At 42.0% G+C, this 23,591-nt stretch overlaps 1 protein-coding gene across 2 annotated transcripts in view; it reads left to right on the top strand.

Annotated features, from left to right (window-relative positions):
- The window catches only part of LOC142993059 (glucosidase 2 subunit beta-like), a 93,878-nt gene that overhangs the window by 50,810 nt on the left and 19,477 nt on the right, over positions 1 to 23,591 (top strand). For both annotated transcript variants that reach the window (XM_076143666.1, XM_076143667.1), the window contains 2 exons: positions 14,024 to 14,087; positions 15,972 to 16,061. In XM_076143666.1, coding sequence (XP_075999781.1) covers positions 14,024 to 14,087; positions 15,972 to 16,061 — 154 coding nt within the window. The remainder of the gene's footprint in view (positions 1 to 14,023; positions 14,088 to 15,971; positions 16,062 to 23,591) is intronic.

Below are 23,591 nucleotides of genomic sequence, written 5' to 3' on the forward strand. Positions count from 1 at the left end.
CTGATAGAGAGCCATTGTATGGCCCAAGACATCTCAAGTGCTATAGAATGCCGCAATTTTCAGAGAACGGAATTAGGCCGGGACAGTGCTTTCATTTTGAGTTTGATGGATTGATAACATTCATTTTCTACTTCTGGAGAATCATGGGTAATCATTTCAGCATGTGAGATGTCACTTCATCTACCCCAATATTGACTGTTGAGATGCAACTGACTATCTTTTCAGGGTTTAGACTTAAACTATAATCTGCATTTAAACCCATCCCTCCAAAATCATTATCCCATGTTCATGAAAGTTCTTATACATTGTGTTTTATTTACTAAAGGGAGGCAGTGGCTCAGTGGGTAGTGCTAAGTGCTTGGGAACCGGAGGGTCGCCGGTTCGAGCCCCCTGCCGAGGTGCCCCTGAGAAAGGCACCGAACCCTTAAGTGCTCCCCCCTCTGCGAAGGGTGGTAATGTAAGTCGCTTTGGATAAAAGCGTCTGCCAAATGATCGTAATGTAATGTAATGTAAAGACAGTACACATTAAATTGTCATAAGTTGATGGTGTCATTTGCTGACATAACATTTAACTAAAGGCCAAAATGACCCTGATACACCAGAAAAGTGATTGAGCCTAGCAGTAATATCACAAAGAAACCTACTATCTGTACCTTCATACAGTAGTGTATTACATCTGTCTTCCTCATGCATTCCTTCCCTCATCTTGTTGTTCTTCGTTAAGCATAAATGCAGTGGCATAATCCCATATTGGATAGGATGCGCATTCACAAGTGTGTTGGTGTACAGACCAGTTGCACCAAGAGTTTGTCAGTCAAACATGTGCAATGTATCAAAGTACATAAAATACTGCCAGTGAGCGGAAGGAGTGAAGGACAAAAAGGATTGCGTCTGTGCACACTCATAGTATGAAGGTGGCATACAATGACTTTCATCCAGTTGCAAAAGGAAACATTGGCAGCCTCTGAGCTGCTCTCATAGCTGCAGTGACGCAGTCTGGGCCGTTTCTCTTATGTGTTGTAAAGAATAATATAACGAATAATATAACTTCCTCCCTGGTATTTCTTGCGAACTGTCTTTGGCACAAAGCTATGACTTTGTGCGGTTGCTTTGTTGCAGCTTGTAGGAAGTAAAGGACCCATTCCGAGCTCAGGATTTGTCACTTTCTGCGTGAACATATTTGTGAAACTTGGTGCCGGCTTTGTGTGTGTTTTGCGGCTGAGTGATGATCTTTGTAGACCGACAACCAGGTTACTGACTGTTACCAGACGGCTTGCAGACCACCCCGAATAAAACTTTCAGCACTAAAACTTCTAGTGCAGAAAGTTTTACTTGAAGTAATTATACATTATTGCCTCTAGTTTGGCGGCAGTAAACATTAATGTTTATCGGCAGCAAGTTTGACACAGCTGGTGCTAAAGGACTAAAAAGGGGATAATTAAAGATAATGAGCTGTAGTGGGATGGTGGTATTCAAGGAAGAATTCCAGCGTCTCACTCTTGCCTGTGTGTGTTCTACCACACAAGCCCAGCCCGCCAGAGACTGACCAACTGGCTGGGTCTGATCCACCATCTCTACCTATTTGCTGTTACACACATAAATATGTGCCAAGTGTAAATTAAAGCAGCCAACATGAAATAAATCTAAATCTAAGAAGACATATCCACCTGTTCCCTAGTCTTATTGATGATGCCACCTGATTGGTTGGTGAGTAACAGTCGGGTGGCATGTTAGGGTTCCCCATTAGCAAAATCTATTGGACGCCACCCTCATTCGCAGTATAGATTTAGATTTTTTTCTGATAAAACTCTTTGTCTTTAGCAATAGTATGTTAAAAAATACTATTATTCTCAAATTGTTGAGAGTGTTATAGATTATGAGTGGGGATCAGCCAAAGAGTTTGAGAAATCATGCTCCAAGTTTCAAGTAGAGCCTTCCTATGAATTCTGTCTGCCTCTCCATAACGCGCCCCTTTCTCCGTTCACCAACCTCATTAGGCGTGTGTATGTTTTTCTTCATTTCACACCTCTCACACACCGCCTGTTCATTTTTCACTACTATTCCCTTCCTGCCTCCCCCTACCTATCCATCCAACCTCAAACCCCTTGACGTGGGAATTCAATTTGTCCTGTATGTTTCATTTATTCTCAGATTTAGATTTATTTCATGTTGGCTGCTTTTAATTAACTCTCTGGATATGCAACGAGAGGAGGGAAGTGGTGGAGCGGCAGAGAGATAGATAAAAACTCCCCACATCCGCCAATGAGTTACACCGGCAATCATTTACCACTTAGACAGTAGTGCAGAAGCCCCCTGTTCGTTGCCCTGGCAACCGGTGCCTTGGTGATTGATTCCTCGCCAGTGTGGCATCGCTGCAGGGAATACAGCGCGTGAGCTTGGCGTGCTCGCTACATCTTTCTAATTAAAATGGGATTACAGAGTCATCGCCGTTGTATGTTCAAACAAATGCAAGGCTGTGACGGAAATCAATTTTGGTAAATGTCAGGGCTGTTAAATACAACTATGGATAAACAAACGCAAGTGAGCTTAATGTACTGATATGCACACCATATATGTAGATGTTCCTCCATGCGGTTGGCACGGCTGGGCTTGTAGCAATCGAGGGCAACAATGTATCCTTCCAATTTCATCCGGGAGAAGAGGGCTTGATTGACAGCGCATGAATCATATTATGCAACACAAATCTCCACACACAACAATTAGCCTGTTTATTGCTGGGTGCTAATCAGAAAAATATTCCTCAAATTGCAGCTTAATGTACATCTAAAATGAACAACGGTTGCTTAATGTAATTGGATTAGGCAAGTCAATCATGTTATTGTTTCAGGCTAGTGTGTATGGTGAGGCTAAATATTCTCCCATGCTCAGGACTGAGACTTGATTATTTCACATTGTACAGTGGCTGCTTCCACTAACGCTATGAGGATACTGTAGCACACTATTATTATATTTCAAGCATAATCCCATGCATATGAATGAGTAATTAATGCAGAATGCAAAAGATAGAACAGCAGAGGCAGGGGGAAATAAATAGCACTGCTGTAGTAGCATTTGAGAAATGACAATTCACTCACAATCTTGTAATCTTTTCCCCAAACATATATAGTTTGTGTGGCGTCGTATGGTAATATAAGCGCAATATGCACTCATCTTATTTTTCAGGACATTATGGGGCCCTTGAATCTAAAGATATCCCTGGAGTGGCTTTAGAACCCTTAAGAATAGACGAGAAGGATATGGAGAGTGTGGTAGTTGAGTGAATAAGTGAGAGGAGTGGAGGGTGCAGTCGAGCAAAGAGAAACGAGGTCTTGCAGTAAGTTTTCAGATTTCAATCACCACAATGCAGTTAGCAAGGTGTAACATAGTGCCTTGGGCCCGTTCCCAAGCTGAGCTCTTTGGCACTTGGCTATGTGGGATGTGTCATTACAGCAAAGGTAATAATAGACCAGGGAATTTATAATGTGACGCTTTTTACGTGCCTATGAAACAGTGCCTGAAAGCTGAGGCTGCCGATGGAGGGGGGGGAGGGAAAAATTCCAGTATGGTTGTAAACAACAGAAAGCCTATTACCGGCTGAAACGTCATGTGACTGAAACATATATAAAGGCCCTCATGAAGGACCTCTGGAATGGAACACACTTCAATTTCACCCATATAGCAATGTGACACCAGTCTACCTGGAGACAGTGTGTGCAGCGAATACCACATATGTCTACTATATCATCCCGTGTAGTGCAGGTTTTTACAGGGCTCTCTGTGGGTAACAAACTACTCTCTGAAATGAAAGTGCAGTTATTGCCTTATAAAACCAGGTGCCAAATCTAGGCATAAATCATACTCCTTCATATATGTGCCCTCTTGGTTTGCACTCAAAGTGGGCGTCTGGTTTATCTTTATGCCCGGTAAGCAGGCGGTGAGAGAAATCTGAGAACATGAAATGACATGAAAATCACAAGAAAGTGTAAATTGAAAACATGCCTACTTGTGTGAATGCCACTTACTGTGTCACCCACTAGATTCACTTAAGGCTCTGATTGTTATTTATAGATATTATCAGTTTGACATCAAACCGTTTCAAAGAAAGACGTGTCTTGGCACGGCGAACAGGATCGGGAGCCTGAATTGCAAGTGGCTTTACGAGCTGAGGGAGGATGTCAGTACAGTTTTTTTTTGGTTTGGTTTTTTTTACGAAGAGGGGTAGTGTTAAACATCACACATACGTGCGCACAAATGGTGGTGGGTTCGCTCTCCTCTTGAGCGGTGAAGAAAACCATCTGGGATTGTGTTTGTGTGAAGCAAAGTGCAACGGTTTTCCTCCCTCTCTCCCTCTCATTCACACAGAAGCCTGGCATCATGTAGAGGCTAATGTGGAATCTAAATCTAGACCTTGTTGATAGAAAATGGCAGATCGCACTATTTGGCATGTGACTCTCACCGAGCCCTCTGCAGGAAAATGGTGCTAATGGATAATTGCCACCTTAATAAGAGGTGACGTGCCATATGATGTTGCACTGAAAGGCTGCATTTGTGTTTCCAAATAGCTACTTTTGCACGCAAACACAGCTTTTGTTTCAGGTGAAGGCAAAGAAGGTTAGAATTAGTATTTAGCTTTATTCTCATCTGTGTGTCTCCGTTTAGTAGAAACACAATGCCTTCATTTGTTTTAATATTATTGCCAATTGAATTAATATATAATTCATAGCAGCAGCAGCAGTTGTTTTTAAATAAATACTCAATACTTGTTCCATACGTTTATTTAGATCCAATAAACTGGAGGTGTCACGATTAATTTGTTGGTGGTAACAACTTAATGTAATTCATACATAATTTGCAGCTTATTAGCATTTTCTCTCATAGTTTCCTGCACTTCATTTCAACACACTGAGCCATCGTCACCACTGGATGACCTGGTTTGCTTTATGCTGTTGTTAGTAACGGTCTGGCAGCGGGGAATTGCAACAGAGGTTTTGATTTTGGATAAAAAACCTGCTCCAAAATAATCCTTAAATATAATTACTCACATTCATAACGCACGCTTTCTTGTCTCTCTGTTTCTTTTGCACACGTCCCTAGCTCCCTCACACACGTACATCCTCTCAATAGACACACACATCATAAATGCTAGCTGTGGACTCGGCCCCCTCCCTTTTCGCTTTCCACTCATCCTACTGATTGGAGTTGTCAGGAGTCAGAGGGTCAGAGAAGAGGATGTCAATAGGCCTCATCCACAGACACATAGGAGCAGGCACGCACGCACACACAAGCACGCACACGCACACACGCACACACAGTAGAGCGATAAAAGGGGGAGGCAGAGAACATGACGGACAGACAGTAATACAGTTCTCTCCTGAGTGTGTATAAACACACCCCACAATCACCCCATCACGTCAACGGCTGTGCATGAGCTCACTCTCCTGCTCTCAGCAGCAACACATGGGCGATGCCAGGGAAGAGCATTCAATTTATATTCATTATTCTCCAGTCAACTGCCTTGATTTCAGTGATTGGATATAGCCTCTGCCACCTCCTGGCTCCTCAGTCTGTTTGCTCAGTCCCAGGGGATGGCTCATCGTCTCCCTTAAGCTCCCAGAGTGGACAGTGTCTGCCCACGAATTGGTCCTGGGTGCCATGCAGCCAAAAAACCGATGTGAGGAAAGAGCACCTCTGATTCTATCAGGGCTTTAGATAAAAAAGCCATCAAAAGCCACCCAATGCTCTAAAATAAGTAGGTAATACATTTTGATCTAAATATTCTAAATAATTATAATAGTGAAAATTCCGGCCAGGCACATGAGAAATTTTCAAATTCCTTAAGTTCCTTTTTACGCTAAATCATTTTTGGTAAGTACCGGAATTTCCCGTCTAATCCTTTTTCCCTACACAGCTTTTACCATTAGTTTCAGGTAACTGGTGAAACCGCCAACATGGAGCATCTCAATGAAGCTAACAACTGGAAAGAATCAAGTACAGCGGAGCCCAGCTGAGTAATAGAGGAGCTGTGTGTTTGACGAGACGTTGACTTGGCTATCTTTATCTCTAACCATGAGCACAGACACACACACACGCACAAGCTCACAGGCAGTTTGTGTTCAAATTGTTTTGGGCACCTGTCATCCTCCATTATAATTAGCAAGTGGACGTCTAAATAATTGCCATCAGGCTACGGATGCTGTATCAGTGTTGGTAGCCAAAGCCATGTCCCCATACCCGGCCTTTATATCTAGTATTACATTTAAAGGGCCGGCGCGCCCTCGCAGAGCTGTTTCCCTCAGTGCAAACTTAAGATGTGTATTCAGTTAATGACTGCATCTGGAGTGCTGAAAATAATGAACCGACGCAAGGGGGATCGGTTGTTGGCTTCACCTCTCTTTTAGTCCACACACGTTACTTACACACGCGCACATGCACGGCTTTTGATTATAATGGCGACATGGCCAGGAGAGAAGGAGGTAACATGCTAATACCAGTGGGGATTGAGGATTGTTGTAAAAGCAAAGGAGGCAGATGCGCGTCTATGTTGAGATGCGTGTAAAAGAAAGGGACTCCTTTGAGGTCTGAACATTCAGCAGTTAATTTAGAGCAATGGTGTAGTTTGAAAAACACCATGAACACCATGAATAATTACATGGTGCACAGTTTCCCATGTTGGCGTACAAACATACTGTATCATAGATTCAGAGGGGAAAGTCTATAAATCAATAAGCGTGGCTCAAACTTCTACATCATTGATGTGGAAAAAGGTAGATACTTGTTAGATAATGCACTTTAGGGCGGCATGTGCATCACGACATGGATCTAATTCTGTTTCAGCTGTATTGTCTTTGCCTCTAAGAATGCAGGTGCAGTACCATCATTCTGTCGTGTGTGTGTGTCAGAACCAAGCTTGCTGCTATAAAGAGCCACGCTCCAGGGCTGGTGGGAGATATCCTTGAGTGTATCGCCAGCCATAGCGTGACGACTTAAGTCACACTTGACGTTTTCCTCTCCTCCTCTTTCCCCCCGATTAGACAGATGCAGTGTGGAGATGTATGTCAGGACCACACACGCACAGACAGTATACACACACACACACACACACACACACACACACACACACACACACACACACATACACGCGCACATGCGCACATGCGCACACACACACAACCATATTCACAAACTGCTACTGCCTGCGGGAAGACCACAGGTCACCAGCCTCATCTTCACAACCCTCTCCTGGTCGAGGTCGCTCCTGCTCAACAGCGCCTTCACATTACTGGCAGTAGCAGTTGAAGCAGTTGCTTCAGATGTGGATTAGTTAGTTGCTGACATTTGGTTTAGTCCAACAACAGCTGCTGCCTCTCAAAACCAGCCACTTTCCAGAATAACATCTCCAGGGCTTCCTAATACTCCCTCCAAACACACACACACACACACACACACACACACACACACACACACACACACACACACCTCCTCCTCCATATCGCCTATCCTCCTCACCCCCCTCCTCTTTTGCTCTCTCTCTCTCTACAGCCTACCTCTGTAACACTTCTTCACTCGCTTCCTTTGTCATTATCTCACTCCACAGTTGTATGTGTGTGTGGTGAGCATTGTCTAAATGTCTGTATGTGCACCCCTGTGTGTATGTTTGTGTGTGTCTTTGTGTGTGTGTCTCTGTGTGTGTCTCTGTACTGCCTTGTAGTTCTCTAATTTGTGTGACATGTCCCGAAAAAGCCTCCCCCTCCCCATTTGGAGCGACATTAGCATAGCACTGCTTAGAATGCAGTGGAGTCTCCAAAAATATTTCACAGAAGAAAAAAAGATAGCCCTTGTGTGGGGTTGTGTGTCACTTCCACTAACTACCCACTATAATCCAGCTGCAAGCGGCAGCATCTCCAGTAGAGTAAGTCCCTTCAGTCGGATGTAGTGGAATGTGAAACTGATGAGAAAAACAACAGAAAACTCTTTGCTGTTAGCTACACTGGCATTATTGTGTTAGGATAGCTGCAGCCCACTGAGTTTCCAGCCTTTCCACGCAGAGTTTGTTTTCCCTGAAGCCTGCCCAGCGTGAGCTATCCACGGTGATGACTGAGACTGGCGGTTTAGATTTAGATGAAGCAAACTAATGCTGTCTGTGTGAGCGTCCGTTGCACCGCCTCATCAGTTCCTCGCAGAGTGATTGCTGCTGCTTTATGGGGCCACAATGCAGTCTGAGCTGCCCAGCAACCATTTAGCTCAAGCAGAGCCAATGTGTGTCAGAGATTATAAGCTACTAACTGGCACACAGCATCCATTTGTTGAATTCCTCGCGAACAAGCTGTTTTATGCCTCAGCTCGCAACCTGACAGTTCAGTGCGAGGAAGCAGATTTGTCATCACTCTTTGTGGCGACGCATTTAAATTTAGACGCAGGCCTTAATTATTTCTCTTGAAAGGTGAAATCAACTGAAGCAGGAATTATATTAGTGTTGCTCACACATATCTATTTGGCTCATGAAAACATGTAAGGTGCAAGGAAACGCAGGCAAACAAGTAATCAATCGTATTGTGGTTAAAGGTCAGAAAAGCATAGTTATGATTAAGCAGTCCACCTGTGATGTGCTTATTAGGATTTTATAAATAACATTTACACATGAGCACTGCCAAATTGTTTTCTCAGTCCCTGATATACATATTCTATACACTCTATTTAATTTATATTCGCACAAGTTTGCCAAAAGAAAATTACCTTGAAGTCGCATAACCATCTGTAACACCTGTGCTGTTCTTTTAACTTCCTGAGGACAACATTAAATGATTTGCTTGTTTGACTAGGATTCCCTCAGAAACATTGGCACGAAACCTCCAGACAACAATCCCATCCCACCCCCACACCCCTCTCTCTCCAACACATTCAAATGCTTCCACATGTCCCCCAGTTCACATTGGGGTGACCAGGGAGCTTTGGACGCCAATGCATCTCGGCACTCAACAAATGAATTGGCAGGTGAGGCGGTGCAGCTCGAGTGTGCAAGACAGCAAGGGGATTGGCACACCGGCGGGTTATAAACCTCTGCAGCGACTGATGTTAATTAAAGACGCCGTTCAGCACTTTACAAATTAGCTGCGAAATGTTAAACAGGATGGGTTTGCCATTAACGTGGTACTTGTTGCGACCCCTGACCGCGGTCGAGGGCAGCGCATCCTTGAGACAATTGTGCTCACCTTAGTGTGCTCATTGGACAGACGCAGCAAGTGGAGAGCCAAGAGTGGAGCCTGGTGAAAAAGGGTTTGGAGATTCCTTTTGGTATGCTGTCAAAATGAGTGACTCGTACATTTTCCCTTTTCTTTCATTAAGCTGTTGAGAGGCTGAAGCGGTTTACTCTCACCCTCGCTCGCCCTCATGCATGTGTGGTGATGGCCACAGGAGGAATATATTGGATTGCAACCATTTGAGGGACACACCAAATTAGCCCATTTTCACATATCAAATGTTGGAGCTCTGAATTGAGTGGCTGCCAGCTTCCTTTCTCTTATGTTCTCTGAAATAGGCTTTTTTTTTCTTTCTTTCCTAGCTCCTGAAGCTAACTGTGTTTGGCACTATACCAAGATGATCCCAGATAAAGATATTTTATGAGATGGTGCAGACGAGCACTCTCCAGTGTGTAGCCCTAGTTATGTCGAGAGCTCTCTTTTGTCTGTGCGTAATAGTCCATTACACGTTTTCTATCTCCTTCAAATGAACCTCCTTTAATTCATGCCACGTCAACCATACATTCTGATCTCGGTGTGATTTTCACCACAAACTGATGGTGTCAAAATACACACCAATATGTTGACAAGGAATGACATAATGTCATTATCACATCGTGATTGCTCCTACTGCTACGCAACCACCAGCTGAGTGCTTCTTCTCAACAGTAAAACCATCAAAAGGAAGCATGTTGATTTGTTCATGAGGGTTGCATGCTTCCTGCTATTACAGTATGTTGCAAGATGACAGTTACCCTGGAAGGGGACCAAGTCATAAGCAGAGGAGACCCATAAGTAGGTCAGCTCCTAGGCATTTGTTACATCATACATATTCATACACAGTACCCAGTAGTTGCTGTGTGAACTCAATCCATGCAGACTGTTTATTCTACTCATTGGGCCTTCTTTCCCATTTAAATGTTAAATAGTGTATGCACCATACACTACGCCATTACAGTTCACCTCAGTCCACCTCAGGACATTATGACATGTGCAGGCATATTGCATTAAATCGTCTGCAACCCAATACTATTAGTTGAAGCATTGAAGAGATCACAACACAAGAGAACAGCACATTTGTTATTGTGTGTATCCCAGTCAGATGTAGTTACAATAAACAGGTTAATAAAAAGCTATTAGTGATTTCTCAGCAGTAGATATATTGCAGCAAAGCTTGCAGTTGACTACAGTTCATGTTAACATGGAAACTTGAGCTTTTTTCTGTTTCTCGTAATTCCTTCATTAACAATAAGGGAAAAGGAAAAATATGTATTAATGCAAGTTACAGTTTAACAGTTTTGTTTTTCACCATGCATGTAAACTGGCACTAGTAGTAGTGGCTGTTGATGCTTGCCGTCTGCAGTATTTGCATATATACCAGCAGTTGTGTGCACTCGATGAAACCATTCTTACTTGGGGTACGTACTGTTAGCAGTACGCTTGTCCTTCAACCAGGTGAATATAAAAGAGTTGTGGGAGAGAGATACTGAATACAAACTGAGTCAGTCACAGGGCTATGAACGACACTGATAGTTCAAAACATGATGCTATTTCTGCCAGCTACTGTTATTCAGTCAACCCTAACACAATCAGACACTCCAGCACAACGATTATTCAGGGGGTGAGACTGACCTCCTCTCAATTCCCAGCAGCCTTTGGTGCAGTTTCAGAATCATTTGTGAGATTTAGATGGATAGATGCAGATAGAAACACAGGGGCAGGGAGGCACGACACTGTATTATCATCACTTTGCTGAATAGTTGGACATATCTAATTTGAAACTGAAACTGAAACTGATATCTCAATTAAAACCTTACCTACAAACACTCAACCTTATCTACTTTGGCCATCCAAGGAGCAATCCTTTGCATGTTGTCATGATGACATCATTACTTTACATTACATAACATTCATTGATTGATTCATTCATTCATTGACAATGTGTTTTTTTAATGCTTGTTAGAATTACTTACTATTGCTAGCCTGTGTTGCAATAACTGAGAGGATTCTTCTGCGTTATTGAGACAAGCCACATACGTTTCATTATGGGAACCCTCGACTGTTATTTCAACCCCCGTCACTTTGGCCGCGGAGAAGAAATCTGAGGAGCTTGTGCTGAAATAAAACATTTGAGTCAAAATGAAAAGGAATGATATATGAAAGTGAATAAAAGGTTATGATGTAGAAGCTTGAGTATTCTTTAGCCGAATAAAAACAAACTCCTACATGTACCTACATACATAATCTCGCTAAAGGTGTTGCTTATGTGATTATGGGGTTCAAGGGTGGTCTCACTGCTTTCCCTTTGTTTCCTTAAGCATCGCCATGGTGCACATTGGATGGCTCACAGGATGCTTTTCTTAGAGCTGCAGAGAAATTGCCTTGCTTATTGATCCATTCGCATGTAAACAGAGCATCCTTGGTCTTTGGCACATCCCCAGTGTATATACACAGGGGATTTAACAGAAAATGGCACATACTGTACTATACAGTGCATTACAGCGCTCCTATTTCTGTACACAGCCTCTTTGCTTTAATGACCTTCTTCGTAGGCTCTAGTGCTAAAAGCAAAGTGTAGTATTGTTACAGCAGACCAAATGTCATTCACTTTTCAATGTTCCCTCCTTTCAACATATATTTTGCCTATAAATCCCCTACACGTAGAGGGAATTGATTCTTATTGTGTAACACTGAAAGAAGTAATACCAAAACCATTCTGTTTCTTCCAATGCCTGACCCAAACAAAATGACTGTATGTATCACATTGTTGAAGTGAGCAATTGCTGTTGATTGGCTCTCTCCACTGGTCATGTTGATGAGATTCAATGTCCAACATTTGAGTTCAATACAGAATCATTTCGTGAATATAAATAACTACGAAGAAACCACTGAACAAGCTTTTGCAAGCACTTACTTTATCAGTTCAGTGATTGTTATGCTAATCCTTTACTTTACCACCCACCGAAGCATTACCAAAGCCATGAGGTGTTTTTAGTATGCTGTATATCAGCCTAAGGTTATTTTGGCCTGAGATAACTGGTTCAGAGATCATTTGAGAGTCTTTGCCTGTACTAGGCTCCCTGCTCTGAGTACTTTGGTACGCCCGGCTGCTCTCTCTGAGTCTTTCTTCTCCCTCCTCAGCTCCCCCTTACCATCAATGCTCTCTCCATATATGACTGGGCTGCGGCAAGGGGTCAAATGTCACCCACTTGGGATTCTATGCCTCCTTTTTGTCATTTCTCAGACTGATGATTGGTGTGTGTGTGTCTACGTGTGAGAGAGAAATAGGGCAAGAGAGGATCTAAGAGTATGCAAGGAGCGCTGAAGAGAACATTCTTGTGTGTGAATGTGTGTGTGTGATTTTTCTGAAGGCGTTTGAGGGGAATCGAGGGTGGGTTAGGGACAGCTATCCCCTTCTTGGTGTTATAAAAATAACCAGCACTGCATGGAAAATCACAGTTTCTCTCTTGGACACGCCACATCTGTAGTAGGTTCGGCAAAAAAAAAAAGAAGAGTGCTGGGGGATTAATGTGGGGGGTATCTTTATGGGCAACCAGCTGAGACCACATGCAAGGAACATGCTAATTGGTATTCAGGCCAGGGCTCTGACAGCCTCCCACACAGTCCTTACCGCATACAGGATCCTTTCTGTTGCCACGGCGCCATGCCCCAGTGAGAGTTTCCCCAATGACAGAGGCAAACCTGTCCACTTTCAGAAACCTCAGTAAATCCCCAGGACCATCAACAAAAGACAATTAAATTGCAGTCTTCTCTGCCTGTCCTCACTTCTATTTATTCCGTCTGCCTCTCGCCGAATGTTCAGCCTCAACATCTATGCTTCATCCTGTTGTGAAGGACAATGACCAACATGGTTCACTGTTGAAATTATTCTTATTTTTCCGTCTGTTTTGTGTTGTATCACACTGCTTCTTGAGTGAAAACAGTAGTTAATCAAAATATCAATAAACAAATGTCAGAAAATAGGGGTTACGACAAAGATAGAAAGATTTCACCAAACCATCCTGTTGAAACTGCAGCATCACTGTGCACAAAGAGTGAAAACACGTCATTTTAGGTACTGTCTCTTTAAGACCTAGTCCCATATTCTCCTCTCCAGTAGCCTGAGCTTAGGCTTGCAGTCCTCCACCGACTGCGAAACTCTGATGGACACACACGTGTGACATATTAACACTAACATATAAGACAGTGCTGAATTAGCTGATAAAAATGATGGACTAGATTTGTCCCCTTTTATAAGTGATGATCCAATAAATTAAATCTGAGATCCAGTACTTGCCAGACCTCGATGAGACACATTCATTCACTTTTACATCTGGTGTGTAAAATGCATCCTATTAAAGGAAACTGGTTGAGTAACACAAACGGTGATGCAAACAACAGCTTTCTACAGCTTTTGACCTTCATTTACACACTTCTCACTGTCACTATCACTTGATATCTATTTGAATATCATCACTTTCCCAGCGAAATATGTTGTCTTGTCACCCGAGGAACAGCCGTGCAACTTGCTCATGTGGCCTCGGCTGCTCATCTCCGACTCCCTCTCCCTCTCGCCGTCTTGGTTAACACAATTGTCAGTGTAAAGAGACTAATTAAACCCATGGGCCCCTCTGCAGTTACCACACCTGGTGTTTTATGTTTATCTGCTGCCTTGCTCCTCTCCCGGTCCGAAATGTAACCACCTATATCAATAGCCCACTGTTTGGCAACATGCAGCTGTTCAGACATGGTTAATTTGTCTGACCTTTTGTTTTGTCTCGCTGCAGAGTGGGAGGCTAGCGATATGAAGAAGCTGGAAGACGCCTATGACACAGTCAACATGGAAATAAGGTAAGAGAAAAAGAACACAAGTATAGGTTTGGTTTTCACAGCCATATGTGGCGCTAATCTCAACACTTTACACTCCCCCTGCACTGTGCATTTTCTCTCACCTCTGCCTGATTATTCATGAGCATGCTATTGTAAGCAGGGTGGCATGGTGTATAACCAGGCCTCAAAATAGACTCAGTCCTTCTGTGCCAGACTAGCAGGGAATACTGCACAGTAATGAATTTGCACAGTGTGACACCTAAGGCAAATTTTAATGAAGAAAAACAAATGCAGTAGGTTGCCTACTGTGCTCTTGTGGGTAGGCCTATGATGACTTTCTGAATGAATACTATTCATTACATGAAAGGACACTGACATTGTCAATACATACAAGCTTAGCTGTCCCAAAGATCTCAAGGCCAGAGGGGATATAGAACCCTTCCAGGATTTTCTGGGTCTGTCCCGTGGTCTCATGCCAGTCGGACATGCCCTGAATAATTCTGCAAGGTAGCAGTGTTCCTCTTTTTTAGTTATTTCGCCACATTACAGTCTTCACTCACAGCATACTTACACAAGCTACGCTCAGATGAAAAAAAAGCCAGATCAGGTTTGATTTCAAATTCCTATTACGCCTTTGCTCCCTTTCAGATGTTTTCACAGAGCTCTGAGCCAGCCAGCAATAGCTGATAAGTAGCTGCCATAGCCCTTAGGCCAGCAAACTGTTCATTACAATAGAGAGAGAGGAGAAGCAACTCCAGAGATGGCAGCTTCTAAAAGGTCAACTCCCCCCCAACTAGCCTGCAAGAGAGAGAAGAGGGAAGGAGTTAGCATGATTTCAGTTGCTCTATTTCTTCATCATTCACCTTGCCTCCATTGCTCTTGGTCATATTACTCATGTTTTAGTACCTATCATCCATGTGGGCTCGAGCACTAGATATGGGTTTTTCTCCTTGGCGCTCTCTCAGGCCCTGTCGTTATCAGTGCCATGTAGATATAAGCACGCATCTGTTCCCTCTCACCACTCACGGCTATGTGTGTGACAAGAAACAGCAAGAAATTGAAGCGTCTTGCTTTTTAATTTGCACTTTTCATTCCTGAAGCGTGTCATAAAGGCCATACCGTGAATCCAGTCCAGTTTGCGAATATAGGCTCTGCATGACCCTTGCCTTTCCACCGTGCACACACACACATTTATTCAACCCGCTTTAGTATTTTGACCCTGAATTATGCCCCTTCACCACCCTACATTATCAACCTTAAGCAAAACAACCACCTGCCATAACCAGTTGTTAACCCCATTAGCAATTCTGGGCTATGAATATGGAAATAAGGGCCTGTGCGCAGTCAGAGATAGGGCTCAGTTGCCTTATTATGCGATTAGCGAGGGAAAGCAGCCCTCACCAGCTCTGATAATTGGAGACGCTGCATAGCAATGGGCCTTAAAGAGCCACCTCATCAACTGACTATCCAAGTAGTCACTCACTGAAAGTAGCAAGGGAAAGAAAGAAGGTACATTGTCAGCACAGTCAGAAGTGAAGAAAGTGACTTTCAACAAATGGCCAACATCCAAGAACTCTTCTTCAATACTAAAACTTTGCTCTTTAAGTTTAGTTGCTCTTTCAAAATGTTATTGCTGCTAACTAAATGGCTCAGCGAATCCGCAAATTAATGGTTAGCACCTTTAATCTTTCGCCATTATTGTCCATTTAACAATCCAGAATGTCCTCATTTCAAAACTTGAAGAAAAGAAAAGGCTTCCAACACTGCGTCATGTTTAATACATCAGGTTCAACCGACTCTCCAAACGTTACTTCATTATATACTTGTCCATCACAATTAATGCAATTATTTCTTACTTGTTCATGTACAGTGACTGAGGAAATTGATTTATGTTGGTTTCTGCAGCGATCTTCAGAGGAAACTGACCACTGACTATGGGGCAGATCGGGAGTTTCTGTTTTTAAACAGTCAGTGTTACCAGCTGAAGGTTTATGAGTAAGTACTGACTTTTTCTTTGTCTTGTCAGCTTTTCGTGAATTGCGGAAGGTTGTAAGAAATGTGTTTATGCTCATTGGAAATCACAGAATTGAGCTAGATACGGGATGGTGAACTGACAATGTACTACTTAACATACCTGTGCATTAAATTCGCCGTGAAATCCAGGTGATAAGAAAAGATAAAACAAGATCCATCAGCAAATCAATATCCTAACTCGGGGCTGTATCCACTTTATGTTGAGCGACCATTCAAAAGTCAATCCCAGCAGCAAAACTGAAGCATTTCACCACTGATCCACCATTTAAAGCTGATAATTTGTGAGCTCCAAGTCACCTCAGAGACGCCAAGCAGCTAAATCAACTAAATTTAATCAACAGAATGAGCTTCTTTTACTCTCTCTTGCTGCATCCCTATGGCCCCTGCTGGGGCAGAATCTGTTGTCCTCAGGATTGCTTGCCAGCTGGAGCTTTCCAAGCCTGTGGGTGGTTGCAGTTTTGAAAGAAAATGATCTGAGATCTGCGCTGAGATCTACACTGCTTATGCATTTTTCAGAAATCCTTGGAATTGGTAGTTTTCCCATGCCCTTACACACCTAAGTGATTTGTTTGTTTAGTTTGCTATTTAAGAGACACAAGCAGATGTCTGAGAAGAAAATTGCGATTCTTGTACCGTGCACAAGCCAAACATCTTTTCCTTTCTTTTTGCCAGAGCTAATGTTAGATGTCAAGATTGCATATTTCAAAATGCTTTCACATTGCAACAAAGGGCTCGCTACTTGATGGATCATTTATACCTACGGAGGACAAAAACTGAAAGAGTACATGCACTAATCATTGAAGAAACTAAACAAGGGAAGACTATTAACTGTTTAAATCTACACCTCACGACAAAACTCATTACATTAACGTAAGCACCACAGAATACAGGTATGTAATTTTGCTCTCAATATAGGTGGTTGAGAATGACAGCAGCCTGAGAGTAACAGTTAGAATTTGAAACTGCCACTTTTCTCAATCTTACACCCTTTTGCACAGAAACATATATTCTGTAACCTCTGTCTCGTGGGCTTATTGGCATCATACACAACGTTGTTTTTTATCACTCGAATCACTGAACAGCACAAGATCCACCAGCATCACTTCTGCCAATGGTCCTTTAACCTAACAGCCACCCCCCCGGCAAAGTACCAGTCCTCCTCCCCATCCCTCCTTTATTCTCGCTGTTCTCCTTGAACCGTGATCCTGAACAGACATGACATTGACGGACAGATAAACCAACGGCTTTCCATCGCGCTCCCTCCCGTGCCCTGGAGTCGTGAGCTAGCAGAGCCACGGCTCCTCTCCAATAATGTAACAGAACCGCACTCCTCTCTCACCAGCTTCTTGATCATCAGTTGAACCTGTCTTGCCTTCATCCTCCCCAGTGTTTAAACCTCTGGCTGTCTGATTGAAGTAACCCCCTCCTCGCATTGAAAGGCAATATCGAGTGCCTGCAGACGTAAAAGTTTGCTTAGCTGCATATCTGTTACATAACTAATAGGCCTGTAATTCTTAAACGATTGTGTGGGGTCTGGCAAGATTACAAATGCCACTGGTGAAGAATCATGTAGTGATAATGACACGTGAGAAAGCTGGTGTAATGGATAGCCCGTATGGAGCAAAGGAATAGAAGGAGCAGACTAGCTTTTGGGAGATGCAAACAAATGTTGGGTTGGGCGAACAAATGTTCTATTAACAAATACAGTGTGGACCAGACTGTTTAATGTTGAAAATGTGTCTATGTGAGGGCATCGACTGAGTCTTCTTTTCTATTGTGGAGCAGTATTCTTCCTTTGTTGTCCACCTTCCCATATGATGGTAAAACACACCTCTGTAGTTTGGGGCTTGGGGCTTTCCCTTATTTGACCAGGGGGGGAAAAATAATTACTTTGGTTTCAAAGAGGGGAAAAGCAGCCTTTTGTTGTTGTGCACATTTAAGTGGAATGATTAACAGCATTGATGTCTAGTAGTGCACTCCGCATTGCCTTCTCATCAATTTCTCTAAATACCACAAACAAGAAGAGTAAATGCTGAGAGATATAGAGAATCTTGTTGCATCTCAAACAATTTTGAGCTCTGCTTTTCGACAACCCTGTGTTACCGTAGCGTTTTACATCATATTTCACTTATTAAACCGTATCTCCACAAATTCACCCATTTAAAATCAATGTATTCCCACTTAAATGTTCTTTGTGGTCCTTTGGGAATTGTAACCACAGGCTGCTGCCACTGAATCAGTAATGTGCTTGTCAATTCAGCCAACATAGCCTGGCTCAGCATGAAGGGAGACACCCCATAATGAGTTCTCAAGAGGTGGAGTTCCTACCTACAACAGAGTCTAATATTCCTCCTGTGGGTTTGTTGACACTCCTCAAAGCAACTTAAATCGAAAGGCCGTGATTTATGCAAGACTGTCAGGTCAGATTGACTCAGCCTCCGCTCTCATGTCATTAGAAAGTACAGCACTTCAGTGAGTCATGCCCGCCACTGAGCTTCAGCTTTGACAGAGAAGGATAACGCCGCACAAGTGACACTTCCAACTGTCTATAGTACATCACATGGCCTCAACAGTCTATTGGGTTCTTCTAGGGAAGAAAGAGACTCCGCCGGGATAGCCGTCGGGGGAGCTGTTACAGATTGGATACAAACCAAGGCAAAGGCACGTGGTGAGGAGTCCTAGATGTGTCTGCAGACTGCATGAGAGCATCATAGAAATGCAGAACCACATACTTAGTCGATTTCATAACAGCTGTGCCGTGAATACTATGGAGCTGCAAATAGGGTTTGACAAGACCATTGGGGTCTTTAGTAAGCTAGTTTCTATCTGTTGCCTGGGGATCGTGGCACTGCAGGATAGACATTTGCTGGAAATTAAAATATATCTGTTAACCTCTTGCTGATAATTGGAGTAGGAATCAAATAAAGAAATGAATTAACATGATGTGTTAATCTAATTAAATCAATTCATCCAACTTCAGTCTGAAGGCCCATTACTATTATTAACGGATGTGATGCCAGAACAGAAAATAAATGAAAGCAAACAATGCATGCATGTACACAACATGAAAACACCTTTTTCACACTTTCTAGAGGGGAGGCAGAATAATTGAGTGGTGTTTAACTAGTGGTTGTGTTGGCAGTAGCTGCTTCCATTCCTGAGAATACTAGCTCATCGTCACGCCCAGTCGCTTTCACATTATGATAGATGCAGCATAGAGCCTGTTGTTAATAAGTAATGCATGCAATTTGGCATTATTCTTAATAAGCTGCTTGTGCAATTAATTAATTTCTAAAGGTCGTCTTTGATCAGTTGTCAATAACAAAAAGGAGCACCAGTTGTAAGACTCGCATTCTGTGTTGTCACTAATGAAAATGTTGCATTGTTATGAGGGCTAATGGCTAACTTGTCATGATCAAATATGTTCTCAAAGCAGTCATTTTGTGTGAGGTCAACAGTATGAAAATGTTGACTATGTTATCTGTATTGCTGATATACAGTAGTTCATCACCAGGCGTTAAAACCTTAAAGGCAGTGAATGACAGTGTCCCAAGCTGAGAGGTCTATATGAGCATTAGTGAACTTGACAACCATTAAAATATCTTTCCATTTTGGGTGTGGAGTGGAGGGAAGTTTATGTTTTATTTAAACCATCTCAGGAAAAACACCTTTGAATGACTCAAAAATCGGCTTCACATGTATGTAGACTGAACACGTGTTGAGCCTGAAGAAGACTGGGACAGGTGTCTGTAAGGTGATCTGCAATCTAGCCGTACTCACAAAAGCATGAGGGAAAAGTCCAGTGGTGCCAGAAATCAGTGCAATATCCCACTGGATAACAGGTGAACATGTATAAGATTTAATACACATGTTTTTTTAAGTTACTGTGAAATCACTCCATGCTACCAGATACATGTAAAGTATCTGCTGTAATATTATGTAAACATTACACAGATTTTTAATTATTTTTCGGAAACGAACAGAACAACATGTTATTGTATTATAAACCAAATGCAGCTATATTGGTGTGAACTCGTTGCTGAACAAGTCACTGAAATCCTGCTTAGGAGAGAAATCTAGGAGAGAATTCACTGTAACATAAAAATCAATGAAACCCCAATGAGAGACAGCAAGGTGCCGAGTCGTATAAAGATTTTAATCCCTGAATTTGAATCAATTTTCAAGTCCACTTTTCCAGTTCTTGTCCTGTTAAGAATTACTCTTATAGCCGCTGTGACATTTCTCCCCAAGTGAGATAAACTGGGGTTATTTTGTGTAATCAATGCCAATCTAAACTAACAAATGTAAGAATTTTAGAGAAGTACACCAAGTGACTTAGAACCCACCCTGACCTACACTCTTTATTCAGTCAGTATGTACAGTGCTGTGTGTCTTTATGTATTTAGAATGCAATGACAGATGTACTGTAGTTACTAGAAATGTTACTCAATGCAGAGGGATGTGAGTGAGTGAGTAATAGTGGGCAGAGGTTGGCTTGGATTATAGCCTATGTCTCCATGTGTTGTGGCCCTGAGATTTGATACCTTTAAATGGCGAGTAATTTTCACTATGCCAAAAAAAAGCAAAAACAAATGTATTAACACTGAGCCTGAGACAGGCGGGAGCAGTAGAGACCAGACTGCAAAAAGCCCAGAAAGAGAATTGAGCCTGTAGCATCATTGCAGCGCTGATGGCTCTGAACTGCTAACCTGTGCCCCTGAGCTCTCTGTGCATGAAAATGGGGTTGAGACTTTTTTCGTCTGTTTGACCCAGTTAATGTGTTTTGAGGAGTGCCAATGGTAGGGTAAAAACTGGAACAAATTATTGAAATCGCTCATTTCCATCAATTTATTAAACCAAAGCACCTCTAATTGAGAGTGGCATTTGAAAGCCTGGGGAAGCTCGTCTTAACTTTTCACCCCGAGACAGCCATGTACACTTTGTTATTCAAATCTTCAACACAGAGAAAATAAGACAATAATTGGCCATAAAGAAGACATGATATGTTTGGAAATTACTCTCTGTCAAAGGTCGAATGATGAGATTAAGATAAATGACGGATAACTCAGTCATATTTGTTAATGTAATAGTCTCAACAATGGGGTGTTATTCTATCACATGGTCAGAAGGAATAATGCCAAATATGGATTGACCAAATCTGATCTTTCTATTTCTGGCACAGTTGCAAAGCATCGTTAGACTAAAAACTCTGGACCTATTCATGGTCTTGATAAATAAGGAGAGTAAGAGTAAAGTTTAAAGCATAGTCAGCATTGTACATAGCAGAACCTAGCTTATGTCTGGAAATTAACTTTTTAGAAAATGGCTAGATTTACATTTGGATGTTACATAAATAGCTTAAACACACTTGGCTTCCACTCATGCCTTGGACCGGTGTTGACGTGGAAATGCTAACACCTTCAGGTCCGAGAAGTCTTTTTCTCCCCTTCTGTTGAAAAAGGAATGCTTAAATAATTAAATACAAAAATAGATTAAATAGTTAAACACCTGCGCACAGTAGGTTTATTTACATTCTCTTAGATGTTATTCATTATCTTTTCATGCCGTTTCGTCCACTGAATGGATTTCTGGTAGCACAAAATGATATTTGCCTACAAAAGCTGATCTTGTCACATAGCTGTTCTCTTAGGAACTTGGAACCTTTTTAATGGAAACATTTTTTTTTTCAAAACAACAACAATATGGGACCTGCTTTTTCCTCTACTGCCGACTCCCTTTAAGTTGACCTTGAATTGTATTTGTCTTTAATACACAGATTCCAGTCAGTGGAATTGTACTCCTTGTGTAAATATCACTAAAGTAAGGAACTTGGGAAAACAAGTCAAACGTTCTAGTTGCAGAAAACTGAAGTGTAAGTTTGGAATAATGTGTTCATAGCATGTAAATACTTTATAGACTTTGACTTTAACACCTTTTCTGACTTTTTAGATGGATAACAGTTGTTGTCCCTTCAGGCCCATCATTCCTTCCACATACCTTAACCTTCACCTGTTTTGAGCGGAAAATAGCAGCTATAATAATGTAATGGTTTAAGAGATGCTGGTGAGAATGCAGCTTTAAATGATCTGCCTCATTGCCTTTAGTGATGGCTCTAAAAACTAAATTGGCTTCAAGTTTGGCTTGCTTTGTTTCCCATTTTTCGCATATAAATGGAGGCATCTTTTCAAAGGAGAGAGGCTCTTTCTCTCTGTATTATTATTTTGTTTTTTTCCTGTGTAATTTATGGGGCAAAGAGGTCTCGGCTGTGCAGTTACCTCCTCCCTCTGTGCTGCTTCAGAGAGGTGAAGGCATGATGAAATAAGAAATATATATGTACAGTATAGTATAGACCTTATGCATTTACTCCCAGCTCTGCATAAAGAATTTCAAGGCCAAATATGATAAGCTCACAGGAAAGTGAACTTCAATCAGACTCATATTGAAAACTCTTTATACATTATACTGCAGCTTGCATTTGTGATTTGTCATGTGGAAAATGGCCTGCTTTGTGAGTATATCTTCTTTTGAAATTTACTCTGAGGATAAACAAGGCAGCAGGTCTCTGGGATACTAAGTGAAAGGAATCACAATAATCATGATGCCGTATATGATATGACCCGAATTCTGTAAATGGAATTTCAAATAGGCATCTCAGTATTAGATCCAGGATACCCGATGAGCTGACTATTTCAAATTTACTATCACCTGAAGTCAAACTCTAATGCGTGGCCGCTCTTACAGAACAAGAACACACTTTAGCTGCTATACTGCGGTGTGAAAGCAGAGATCTCAACCACTGCAGAACTTTCACACCACAAAGACATAAATCAAAGTAACTTGTTCCCTCCTTTGTCTCCTAGGTGCTACTCTATTAGATACACCACACAGTTCTCGGGGAAACTTTTTCCCAGTGTCGTAAGACAAGGCAATTTCTTAAAATAAAGATAACCTTCCCTTGAGTACCTAATGAGAGTAACTGCTGTAATAACCACACAGTGATAACAAGCGCTGTAGTGGAGAAGTAGTTCTCAGTGAAATTATACTCTTAATTCTATGTCAAACTTTCAATCATAATCAGCATTATCTCAGCCACTCATGTACAGGTGTAGTTAAATGCATAAATAAATTTGGCTTTATTAAGCGTATTGATCTGTATACAAGCAACTACCTGTCTTGTAATAAATCTGAACAAAGCAGCGCGTTGTCTCAAAAGAGTAATGCTGATGTTTTTAGGTTTGTGTGTGGGCGCAGATCCATACAGAAGTTTGATTGAAGGCATCTCAAAGGTTTTAATACTATATTTTAAGCACACATAGAGAAAACAAACCCCGCTTCCACAAAACATTCAATTATTGGACTTCTTATTGATTCACTCGAAAATAAAATAAAATCGTTGTTTTCCAAGATCAAACTAGTGAAACGGCAGCAGAATAAGAACAGCCAGTCCCAAACAAGCATAATAAAATATGTTGTAGCATTACTACCTCTGCA

The sequence above is a fragment of the Genypterus blacodes genome, unplaced genomic scaffold (genome assembly GCF_046128005.1).
Source record: "Genypterus blacodes isolate CSIRO-AG114 ecotype Tasmania unplaced genomic scaffold, CSIRO-AGI_Gbla_v1 ptg000027l_1, whole genome shotgun sequence".
In the NCBI taxonomy this organism is placed as follows: domain Eukaryota; kingdom Metazoa; phylum Chordata; class Actinopteri; order Ophidiiformes; family Ophidiidae; genus Genypterus; species Genypterus blacodes.